The sequence below is a fragment of the Haliaeetus albicilla genome, chromosome 15 (genome assembly GCF_947461875.1).
Source record: "Haliaeetus albicilla chromosome 15, bHalAlb1.1, whole genome shotgun sequence".
NCBI classification, from domain to species: domain Eukaryota; kingdom Metazoa; phylum Chordata; class Aves; order Accipitriformes; family Accipitridae; genus Haliaeetus; species Haliaeetus albicilla.
Window position 1 is genome coordinate 5,327,952 of NC_091497.1, and position 13,158 is coordinate 5,341,109.

At 38.4% G+C, this 13,158-nt stretch overlaps 1 protein-coding gene across 6 annotated transcripts in view; it reads left to right on the top strand.

Moving 5' to 3' along the window:
* The window catches only part of FGF14 (fibroblast growth factor 14), a 417,426-nt gene that overhangs the window by 309,711 nt on the left and 94,557 nt on the right, over positions 1 to 13,158 (top strand). For all 6 annotated transcript variants that reach the window (XM_069802372.1, XM_069802375.1, XM_069802378.1 and 3 more), the window contains one exon: positions 7,010 to 7,113. In XM_069802372.1, coding sequence (XP_069658473.1) covers positions 7,010 to 7,113 — 104 coding nt within the window. The remainder of the gene's footprint in view (positions 1 to 7,009; positions 7,114 to 13,158) is intronic.

Below are 13,158 nucleotides of genomic sequence, written 5' to 3' on the forward strand. Positions count from 1 at the left end.
TCTTATTCTTGTTGCTCCAAAATGCAGAATGAATATTCTATATTATAAATGTTCTGAAATATAGAACTTGTCGAAACTCAACCAAATACCAGATAGTAGTAGTGCATATTTTGCATAATTACTGTTAGATAATACCATGTTTTACTTCAACATGATTTTTAGGCTGAAAGAGTTTTTGCCATAAAGTGATTTTTTTTCTGTCTTTAACTGGCGTGATTCACTATTTGTTTCTTCACTAGTCCAACTGTACTATGTTGTTTAGTAAAGACAGTTTAGACCATAAGGATGTAAAATTAATGTGTTTGCCAGGAAAGCATAGAATCTCCACCTTAAATGTTGCTAGTATATACGTATCAACACTATTAAGAGCTGAAAAGATTGATCCATTTGGTATATTCATGAATATATGAATATATGTCAGTTTCTTTTGTGCTGTCAGTCTTTCTCCTCAGTTCTTTTCCCTTTGTACTCGGTTTCCTTCCATTTCCTGTTGAACTTTTTGTTTCCTATTGCTTTTCTTCATTGCAGCATATTTTGTTTTTCCTTTTCTCTTTTAGTTTAAAACAATTTTCTCACGGATAGAATTCCTAGCATTTTGATCTTTTATTTTTTGAACTCCTTATCATGATAATTTCTGTCTGAGGTAAATAAGTTTTGGCAGCTGCCAGAGGGGGAAAATCCTGCTTTGACCATAGAATTTGCAGGCTGCCTATTTATTGTGCCCAGTAGACGCAGGGATGGACATATATTAGCTGTCAATAGGACAGATAGTACGCTTACCTTGACAGTGAGGATGACTTCCATTGGAAGTGTGTTTCATAAAAACGGAGGAAATACAGACTGCCAAAGAGTGTGCATCTCCGCCAGCCTTCCACCCGTCTTCTGCACTCTTCACTGTCCCTGAAGCCTGTGAAAGAGTTCTCCTCATGCACTGACCATCTGAGTAGCTGGGTGTCGGAGAAGCCGCAGTGAGTGAGTAGCGAGGGACAGAGAAGAGAAGTGATTTCTTGTTCGTCTTCAGCCAGGACACTGTCTGAAGCTTAGTCACGCTGCTACCTTTTGTGCTGGTGCACTTTATTCTGTCTCAAGGAGTTAGAGGAGTGCTTGAAGTTAAAATTCCCTCAAGTGCATATATCATTTTGTACTCACTTTATATGTATGTCAGTAAACATAAGTTACACACTATTGGACTCTCAGTCTTACAGAGAGGTAGCACAAAGTAAGATTAAGATGTAGTCTGTTCAAATGGAGTGGTTCTCTTCACGCTCACTTTTTGTTTGTCTTTAAAGCTTCTTGGTAGTCTCTTTAATGTGACTTTTTGCTTCTATCTGAAGTCCAAATGAGTTTTACCAATGGTTTCGGTCAGCTGCTATAGTGCAAGCCGTTGTCCCAGCCTGCCTTAAGTTTGAGTAAAGGCTAGAGTCCGCAGAGACGGGTGGCAAGATTTTCAATATATCACTGTGCACAAACCCTTGCCTGAAAAAGGAAGAAAGATGTGACTGCTTGTAATTGCATCCCTGAATGTACTTTTGTCTACTCATGTTGGTGGCCGTGCTCTTAGACCCCAACCTAAATAGACCGATGGGTTTAAGTTCATTGTCTCAATTTCTTTTGTATCTCTTCCAAGTTAGTGATGTTTTGTGACAGAGTATGAATTAATGGACCTGTTAGTTAATGGTGCTGAGTTTTCTTAAATCACATCACCAGACCAAGGCTGTTAGCTTAAACTATCTTGTGTGTACAGTCTGTATTTTTTTGCCAAACTCTCAGTGATACGTGGAAAGAGGCTTTATTACATTGCTTTTCTTGTTTTAGCTGGTTTTCTCTTTTTCCTTCCTCTAATGCCTTACAGTTTCTGGTTTGTTTTTGTGGCTTGCTTGTAGTCAAAGCAGGAGTGACTGTGGTTAAAGCTGTAGGCTTGGTTACTGAGGCCCTACTCAGAGTAGCTGTCCCTCTCTAGCTTTAATTTTCTTGGATTTTACAGAGGTTCTCAGCAGTACTTGGTCTGAATGGAACTTGCTTCAGTGTTGTACATGGGCCTCATCATTATTAATTAGGAAAAACAAACTGCTACACAGAAACTATAAAGAAATTCCATGTGGTGCTTGTAGTAACAAGTGTTACATTCCCCTCCTGTCCTCCTCCCATCCAAACCAGCTCATTTTCAGGCTTTGGTCTATCTTCAAAGTTTTGTTTCATGCATGGAGGGTAGGTTTAGTAGGAAGACTAATTAATTTGGGAAACAGGCAATTCTGATTTTTTAATTGCTGAGACTGAAACCCTGAATCTCTTAGCCCTATGGACTATTTTGATTCACCTGAAGAGTGTAACTCAGCCAACAATCACTGAAAAAATTCAGCATGAGTTATGATACTTTCCTCAATGGGTGATAAACCTGATTTTAATGTTCAAATTTTGCTGTTCTGCCCCTTATGAAATTACAGTCATGTTTAAAAAAGATTAAAAGAGCATTACTCATTTGTAGCCTTATTTCATGAACTGATAAATGCCAAAGTTAACATTACCCAAGCATCTTTGATTTGGCTGTGCTGTGCACATCTCTTGGTTCTTGCTTAATTATGCAGCGACATGCTTTACTTCCTTCGTGGCATTTGGTACCCGGTAGAGCTACTGTTCAAGAAATCATGCAACCATTTAACATTCCTTTATTTTCATCTTTTAATGCATGCTCCTAATGCTCTGTTTGTATCTTCCAAATTGAATACGGAAGTATTAACTTTTTAATGTCTTTCTAAAGTACCTACCACTGTCATATTTTGAAGATATTAATAAAATAATCTTCACAGCGCCTTTGTAAGGTAAAGGAGATAATTAGACAGAAATAAAGCACATGAAGATTAAAACCCAACACCTGCAATGCTGTTAAATTTGGATTACTGAATATTAAATTTGGATTACTGAACTGAAATATTTGCAGTCTGATTTTTTGCACTGTTTTTTACTGCAGTTTGTCTTCAAAGAATTACACAGGCATTTAGACATCTATTTACATCACCCTTGGGAGTTAGTTAAGCCTGTTTCTCCCATCAGTATAATCTTAGTGTGACAGGATCAATGGAGGCCATGGTCAGCCATACTAAAAGTATGTTTTAATTACGTCTTGTGTAACGTCAGGCAGGTAGAATGGGTTTGCTCCATAAGAAATAGATGGACGTATCTCTGAATACCAACTTCCCTGCACTCATTGCCAATAGAAAAGATATTCTGATTGAGTCGTCATTTTTGCCTGTAGGCCTGCAGATGGAAATAAATTAAAGAAATAGTTGCTGTGATCTGATTGCAGATTTGGTGCTGTGAGAGGTTTTGTTAACTGACACCAGGGCAGTGCACATGCAGAACAGACAGCAAGTTTGTAAGCCTGAAGCAATTGGTCTCTAGCAAGCTTCCTGAAGAAACAGTGATCTGTAATGGCAATTTTCTTGTAGCTGCAAGTCAGTCGTACCTAAGCAGCCTTTCACAAGGATATGGAAATACCTGATTTCAGGTATTTCAGATTTCAAGTGAATAGACTGTGATGGTATTGCATTAAAAAAGGAAAAAGAAATGTGGTGGGTTTGTGTTTTGCTCAAAGGAGGAGTTACTACTTATCAAAAAGGGGACTTTAACTTTGCCTAAAACTTTTGGAGGATTAGAATCCAACTCAAATTTGTTCCTGCAGATCCCCTCCATGACACCTAAAGCAATCTTGTGTGTGTGGCAGTAGGCCTGCAGGGTTAGGGAAAGGAAGAGAAACCATTGGCTTTACAGTCATGGTTTAGACAGAATACGAAGCAGAGCTAAGGGAGCGTTCGCAGGCTCAGCGCTGACAAGGAGAAAGGGGTTTACACGGGCCATTTTTGCCGATTGGTTCACTTGATTTCCCTGATGTTCCCATGTCTTACCTATAGTTGGATTTGCCAGGCTTTATACTTGAGTGTGCAGCACGGGAGCGCTGAGCACCGGGCAGAATTACATTTCCTGAGCTGTTCCAGGGCGCTCCCTCTCTCAACTCCTTTGTGGACTCACCGGGCTGGGTTTAGGTACACCAAGATGTTCAGGGACCTCACTCCCCACTTAGTTTTGGGTTTGGATCCTTGTCTTAAGGACAGAGGGAAGCTGGGGGCACGGTTTTTCACACCCCCCTCAGGTAAGGGCATAGCTTTGGCTGTGCAGACCCGAAATGCCAGCAAACCCTGGAAGGCTTTCTGCTTCTCTCAAGGCAGGTTCTTATTAGAGTGGGAGATAGCACAGGTGAATCCTAGGAAGGTTTGAAATATGTGATTGGGCACAGAAGTCCTGCTCAGTGAAGAGCACTGCACAGTCAGGTTCTGGAGGAAATTGAATTTCCTTTAGCCAGCTTCAGAGCACGTAAAAAACACATGCTGTGCCTTACTGGTGCGTGTTTTGCTGACCTCAGTACGAAGTACGTCGCTGAGCGTTTATCAATCAATAATTGAATGTAGACTGGCCTCCTTAGTTTCACCCAAGTCTGAAAGATTTTGTGTAAGTTACTGAATATTCTGTATGTGCACAATTACAGCGTTTCAGATCACACTCTAAAATTTTATGGTCTTAGACTAATTACAGGAGCCCTGACAATCTCTGATTAAAACTTGGTGGCAGTAAAAGATACATTATATGCCCTCCTCAGTGCTTTCTAAATTCACCAGCAACTATAAGCCGCTCTAGTAATTTTGTAGGTTGCATAAAACACTGCCATATTACAGGCCTCTAATTCTTCTTCAGTGGTGGTTGGTTTTTTACTGGCTTTGCTGCTTCATTTTTCTTGGTAATACAGCAAATTGTATCTACGTTCCAGAAGTTTTGACTGAACCACTATGATTTGGAGTTATTTTTCATTAGCAGTTTTCCATGGCTGACTTGTCTTTTGTGTTCACCTCTTTTCTTTATACAGGTATTGTTTGTTTTTCCTTCCTGGTGTCCCCTCAATTGTTGCAGCCCTCCCTCTAGCATGGTGTTCATATCCAGATTTCCTTCTGGAATTTCTTTTCTTCTAGAAGAAACCAAACTTAACTGCCATCTGAAACCTAGTTCTGCTGTGACAGACTCCCCCTCCACCACCCACAATAGCGGTTTTGCTGGTTTTGACATTGTTTCATTTGAGGGTAATGGCTGATTTGTTTTTTAATTTCCAAGTTATATTGAACATTTGAAAGCCCTCAAGTCATACAGTGTTTAGCCTATATATGCTTAGGATATCTTGTCCGTGAGTGTCATATTTCATGGGTTTACATTTATCTTGTATAGATTAGAAAGGCAACCTTGTCTCTACCCAGTATTTTTCTAGTAAACAGCCCAGTAAGATCCTAGCATGACAAAGACTTTTGGAAACTACAGAAATGAAAATACTATATATTTGCGCTAATTCTTGTCTGATGTTATCTCTTCTATTCTTCTTTGTAAACCCATAAATCTGTTTCCTCTTCTTCCAGAGCTCTTTTGGATGTATTTTTCTTTGTAGAGCTGTAGGAAGTGCTCTGCTACAACAATTCCTAGCTTTCTACTGGCTTTGTGCATTCCTAAAAAGATCTCATGTGATATATTCTTTTTCTGTGTGACAATGTGGAAGGAAAGGTTTCTTTTTCCATCCACTGCTATCTTTAAATTCTAGTAGTCAACCTATATTTTTTCTCAGTTGTAAAGATTTGATCATCTTCATCATAACCGATCTGTGGCTTTGTGTCCTTTGACCAACTAGGAGTTCTCACACCTTGAGAAAATGTATTTATCCCCTGCAATTACGTGACCCTTTCTCTCTTCATTTGGGCTTTACCCCTGACATTCTGATTACAGACAGCCTCATAGGGTACACTTTCTGGTGACACCTATGGATGTCCTTCCTAAATTTTGAGGAACTGTAGGTGTTACTGTGTTCCTGAGACCTGGCTTGGTGGAACCATTGTCCCTGCTGCATATGTTGAACACACAGGTTGTGCTTTTAGTTTTCATCCAAGGACTTGTGAATCCTTGACTCATCCAGAGCGGAAAAAACACTTAGCATGAACTCTGTTGCATCCAGATCTTTTCTTCCAAGACTGTTTGATGTGTGCTTTGCATCTGATTTCCTAGTATGAGTCAGTAAACTTAGTATAGGTGTGTGCTAGCATAATTTTTAGAAGAAGAATTGGTCTGTGTCTCTTACTTTTATCACTTTTTCTTTTGTTGTTCTGTGGTGAGGCTGGTAAACTCCTGCTCTTCACACTGGTCTTTTTCAGACACTAATCAAAGCTGTGGCTGTTTTTGTTATTACAGAGGTATATACCATTGCTAGGGTATCTGCTGTTAGCTGTTTTTAAAATTTTTTTTCCCCCCAGAATTTCAGTCTTTGAACATGTTCTATATTCAGCTCAGTAACATTTATGCACATTTAGAGTCAAGCACGTATTTCAGTGCTTTTCTAACTAGGGTAAGCCTCTGCCATTACCTGAGGTCTGTGTACTACTGCTTATATCAAATATATCATTCACAAAAGCAAAAAAAAAATTTTATTGAAATCACAGACCCCTTGAATGCAATCTTTAATGAGAGCACTTCTTAATCCAAAACCATAAAAATGCCTAAGAAAATAAAAAGCTACTTGCCAGAATCAGAGAGATATGTTTTCTGCAGGGTATCTCACAAGTATTATCCTTATGATTAGTCTATATTGGTGAAGGAACTGTTGGGCTCTTTGACTCTTTTCAGATTGCCTGAGATACTCATGTCTGCAGCGCTGCATAAACAACTACAGTCCAGTCTGCTGTGCTTTGTAGTTCCTAGTTAGCACTTGTGCCAATTACTGAACTATTGCAGGACTTATTGCTAGATAGATACTTAGGCTTTAATTTTAAGGATTAACTTTACTAGAAGCAAGATTTTCTGAATTAGTTTAATTTTAAAATCAGAAAAAAAATATAGAAGAAGTAGTTTTCTTTCTTTTTACTAATGATGTTTATTAGAATATTGTAATAACAGTATATTCATATCTGGTCATGTTTTTTCTTCACAGCTTTATTCAACCTTATACCAGTGGGACTTCGAGTTGTTGCTATCCAGGGTGTAAAGACTGGGTTGTATATAGCCTTAAATGGAGAAGGTTTCCTCTACACATCAGTAAGTACCTTTCTGAACTGTGTTTAAGAGGTACAGCTGAAGTTGAAGTCTACACAGGAGTGATACGCATATTCACTTTTAAGAAGTTCTGTAATGTCTATATATGTATATACATATAGTACACGCACCTGTGTACCCATGTATGTATGCAATGTATCTATAAATGGGATACAGTAGAAATTACTGTGTACTATGTATGAAACTCTGCATGTTAGCAGTCCTAAAAAACATTCTGTAGAGCTCTTTTTCTGGTAGGCTATACTGGTAGCGTGCAATACACCACAGAGATCATTATTTTCAGTTAAATTCTCCAGAATTTTTAAATAAAGACCTGCAATTATTTTCTTCATGACTTGTTGATCAGAATCCAAAAGGTGCTCCAATGGTTACTTTTATTGATAAGACTTGCAAGTGTAACTTGCGTCCAAAAAGTCATTAACAGTCTTATAGTTTATCACCATAATCTTGTAATTGTATGCTTAGCATTATTGATTTTTTTTATTTCAGATATCAGGAAAATAAAGAGTTCTGTGAGGGACTATATCTTTGTAGAATGATCAAAGTTTAAGAAAAAATCTTTTGAGTCACAAAGAAGACTTCTGAATAAAGTGATCGGAAAGTCCTCAGATTGTTTAAGATATTCTAAATGATTTAATGCTAATCACTCGGTGTGTTGTTGTGAATATAAAAATCCTCAGTTTTGTGTGAATTTAGTGTCTTAACCTCCTTTGAAAGGCAAACAGACTTTATATGAACAGGCAGTTCTGTCAGGTATTAACAAGGTGGCTTAAAGGATTTTTCATTACTATATTTTTATTGCCATCTATGTTGAATTTATTTACATCATGCATTTTCCATTTTTTAATGTCACATAATTGCTAATTCCCCACTGAGTTACAACACACTGCTTTGTTTTCGATGTCCATTGAAAGGAAATTGGACAGATTAAGTTTCTGATGCTCTGAGGGGAAGTATTGTGTTTGTTTCAAATATACAATTGTCTTGGAAAAGCTAATTAGGAAGAAAAAATGGAACTAATCTTGAATGTCAATGTCAAGAAAAAGAGAAAATTCCTCCTCATAAAATGTCTACTGGAAACTCCAGCAGTATGATCTAATACATTCATTTTCTTCTGTTCAAAATAACAAATTCTATCACAAGAAAATATGAAATATTTGCTGTCAAAAGGAAGAAAACTAGAAGAAAAAACAGAGCTGTTAGAGAAAATGCATTGCTGACTTCCCAGTTCCATCACTCCTTGTGGGGAGTTCATTTCAGAATGATGGCATGAACAGTAGTTTTTTAATGTGTTGGTACAGTTAAGAATACATTCTTGCCCAGCACTGTTTCTGAAGTGAGTTCTCAGTCCTTCAGAAAGAAATATAAATTTCAGAAAATGTACCAGTTTCCTGACAGATAATTCCACACGGGGAGGGACCCTACATGAACAAATTCTGGCAGCCACTGTGTTTATGTATTATTCTGGAAATGTTCCAAGTTAAATGAATGGTGTCATCTGGGGAAGGGAAAGGAGTAGAAAGTACAAGGCAAGATACGAAGAGATGACTGGATCCAAACTTTGAATAGATGTGAACCCAACCCTTAGAACATCATCAGGTCTAACAAGATATTTCTGTCACGTCGGTGGGAATCTGAATTGCTTTGTTCCTATGTCTTCTTTTTGAGCAACACAGATTACTTAGGTTGTGATCAGTCTCATGGATATAAAGAAAAGTTTATGTATAAGGAAAATGTAATCCACGTCTTTAATGTTTTGCAGGATCGCATATTCTTCATTGTCACTAATGGCAACAGTTTTGGACTTGATGACTTCATATATTCCTGTAGTTATTGGCAACTTGTTAAGTACTTCTGAATTTTGTTGTGTAAAAGTTGTTATGTTTTGAGTGTATTTCACTTAAAAATTTCTTAGGAGAGTGTCTCAATCTGTCACTTTACCTTGTGTGAGGTAAGGAAATGAGCAGTTTTGGAATATACTGCTTACTCCTCCTCGTGTGGAGAATGAAAGATGAGTGGCCCATTAAGTGTCAGAGACATGACACATTTGAAAACTCAGTGGAAGCCTTTAGGTTTGCTACATCTACAAAATGATTTTCAATTTACACTTTTGTCAAGTTCAAAATTAGCAATATTTGGTAATCTAATGCAAATTTAAAGGTAGTGATTTGAAAACATCAGTGCTGTAATACAGGTTTGATTGTTTCATATTAATGTATTGGAAACGTTGACAATACATTTTTGTCTTGGCAATTGCCTGCTTTCAGCTTAGAGACTAATGCATTTGAAAATAAGAAGACAAAGCATCAGAGAGAAGTCTGTCTTCTCTCTGAGGATCAAGATGAAGAAATACTGCATGCAGAATATTTTAAATACTGTTGCTTGTAGGAAAATATTTTTAACCAATCACTTTCACTTTCTACTACTGTCTTGGTGGATTTTTTTGACTCTTTGTCACGGTTGTGTATCTGTTGCACCTAAATGCAGAAGGTGTGTATTACATGTCATATATTGCCTATTCAGGGGAGGATGGGAGAAAAACATTTTCCAAGTTGAGTATGCCAACTGTCATCACTGAAAAAAAGTGCCACATAATGGGAATGCTTGTTAAAATTTACATGTTGTCATGGTTTAACCCCAGCCAGCAACTAAGCACCATGCAGCTGCTCACTTACTTCCCCCCCCACCCCGCCCCAGCGGGATGGGGGAGAAAATCAGGAAAAGAAGTAAAACTTGTGAGTTAAGAACGGTTTAATAGAACAGAAAAGAAGAAACAAATAATGGTAATGATAACACTAATAAAATGGCAATAATAATAATAAAAGGATTAGAATATACAAGCGATGCATAATGCAGTCACTCACCACCTGCCGATCGACGCCCAGTTAGTCCCTGAGCGGCGATCCCCCCATCCCCACTCCCCCCAGTTTATATACTGGGCATGAAGTCACATGGTATGGAATACCCCTTTGGCCAGTTTGGGTCAGGTGCCCTGGCTGTGTCCTGTGCCAATTTCTTGTGCCCCTCCAGCCTTCTTGCTGGCTGGCCATGAGAAGCTGAAAAATCCTTGACTTTAGACTAAACACTACTTAGCAACAACTGAAAACATCAGTGTTATCAACATTCTTCTCCTACCAAACTCAAAAACATAGCACTGTACCAGCTACTAGGAAGACAATTAACTCTATCCCAGCTGAAACCAGGACACATTTATTTAGATATATTGCCAATTTCTTCTAAACATTTTTAAAAAATGGAAGTTTGCAGTATAGTGTAAGTAGCATTTATAGTCTAAATTGAGACCAAAGTCCTATATAGTCCTTCTCTGCAGAATACCTCAGTGTCCCTTTTTCCATTCACAGTATATGAAATCTGTAGCTTGCGAGAATATCCTACGTGTTGATGGCTCTCTTCAGAGACTGAAGGCCCCAACTCAATTATTTTTATCATAAACTTCCCATGATGTTGACTAATTAAGCAACAGCACTGACAGGAAAGGTATTATGTGTGATCCTGCTTTCTCTCATATGGAGTATTCAGTAAGACAAAAATGAAGGTACAGTGACAGACCGGTTTTACATACAGATTATCAAATGTAGATTTAGATTGTTTTCTTGCTTTGGTTTTTTTTTTTTTTAAATGTGGTTTTTAATGGCTGTGTCAGTTTGGGAGTCTTGGTTTTTTTCTTATTTTATTCTGCCATATTTAAGATTTTTTTCAACTAATTCATAGAATTAGAACTAGAAAGAAAAAGTGCAGAAATATCACAGAAGGGTGTTATGGCAGTATTTCTTTCTTAAAACAGAAACAGAAGGACAGTGAATTGTGTAGGTAAGTCAGTCTCAAGAGCTTTTCATACCTATTTTGCCTGCTGCAGCAGTTGAGATTTGTATTCTGTCCTTTGGGGACTGATCGAGTCAGGGTCTGTAACACATGCCATCAAAGCCTTGTCAAATAAAGGAGAAGCAAAATCTTTGGAGTTTGATACAGCTTTGCAGAATTCCTGAGAGAAAATACTTTTCCAAAATTATAACCTTATTTTTCAATACATTCAAAGCAATTATTGTGATACAATGATTCGTTACTTTCTATCATATAAAATATGAGAACAAGAGCCTTTCCATGTTCAGTTTTTTCCTTGCACTTTTAAGGGTTAGCCCACTTAAAGACTATTCATTAAGCTCACTTTTTTTGAAGGTTTGGTTTATTGCATCCAACTTCATTTCTGTCTGTGTATGTATGTATACCTCTACTTATACAGGTATATCCATATATATCCACTCACAATTACGATATATTTATTTAGTGACAGCTTTCCAATTCTAGGTACATGTTAGTGAGCAATGAGAATTATAAAAGTGAGTTGCAATTTATTTTAGATGGATTAACAAACTCTGAATAATTCAGTATTTATGACTGACTTCATTACTGTGAAAGCTAGTTGGAGAAGCTGGATTTTTCTGCAGAGAACCATCTCAGTTACTAGCAAGATTTTTGACGTAATAGTTAGGGACTTACTTATATGTTAAAGTCCAAAAATACGCCTTGCTCCTATCTCGCCTTTGGAAAGGGTGAGCGAGATAAAGTTTTATTTCCAGGGTTGATCCTGTCAAAATCAAAAGGAGTGGAACTGGCTCCATGCACTGAAAAAACAAGCGCAGCCGCAGGGATTCTCCATGGGGAACAGGTATTGCCTGCAGCAGGAAGATGGCAGCGCAGTACATGGCAGAAGCTTTTGTTGGTTTTGTTGCTAATTTTGGTCAACTCACTTTGCAAAAGGTTCAGTAGTTCAACTTTCAGGGGGTTGCAGCTTCTTGGTTTGCTTCAAGGATTTTCTGCTGTTATAACAGGGTGAACTTAGAGGTAAAATTTATAATATGTTAGTCCGTTTTATGATTCCTGTTTTCCTAAGGTGAGGATAAGTCTTCTTGGATTATATCAACGAATTTCTCTCAAGAATTACTTGATGTATCTGGGAGAGTTTGGAAGGGTTTTGGGTTGGGTTTTTTTTTCATCCTAGGAGCAGTTCAGCAGGGTGTTACCAACATTTGGTGGCTACCAGAGTAAGAGAAAAGGGAAAAACTAAAATGTAGAAAGGATAAAATTTCTAACTCTAAAACCCCTTTACCTGCTTGTGCTTTCATCTTTATGTTTCATTTTTAACCATTTCTTCTGCCAGCTTTCACTGAGACCTGAGATGTGGATGAAACCAGACAGGGAGGAGTACGCCTGTGGTATGGTCAGCAGCAGATATTAAAGTCATAGCAATCCACTGCCTGGTTTCTTAGTAAGACTGATGAACTACAGAGATGCTTCAAAAGATGACTGAGTGCACAGGACCAGGTCCGAACTGCCTGGGCACCTCTCCCAGCGTGGTGCCTGGATGGAGTTGTGCTCCAGAGCTCCTCTTCTGGCTATGGGGCAGTGGGAACCTCGCTGGAAGGTGTAGAGACTAAGGGAGAGACACAGCTGCGTTTCTGGGAGGTCTTACCAACTTTTTATAAAGTATTTCAGAAACTAGGGACGGCACACTGCTCGCTTTATGGAATAATCTTCTTGCAAGAGGGGGGTTTGTGTTTGATCTGCCACGGTACGCAGCGTCGAGGGTGTTGGAAGGGTGTTGGCTGGGTGGTCTTTCTGCAGCAGTGAGATGTCAGTCTGGGTCACCGGCTTCATGAATGAGAGAAAATATTAGTATCCATTACTAGGAAGTGTATTTGTTTTCTAGCTCTGGTAACTCTCACCTGAAAGGAAAGCCTTTGAGGGTTTCTCCTGACATTTCAGCAGTTTCCCAGTGCTGGTGTTTCCACCACTTCTTTAAGCCCACATAAGTGACCTGTCTGAGCAGAACAAAATCCAGCCTCAAGGAAGAACATAGGAGCACAGACAGTACAGCCTGCAAAAGAGTGAGAACTGAATCCCTATTTCTGGTATCTAAAAGTCAAACGAAAAATAAGTTTCTGGTAGCTTTTCACAGAGCCTCTCTTTGTACTTTGGAATAACAACGCTTAGCATGTGCAGTACTTT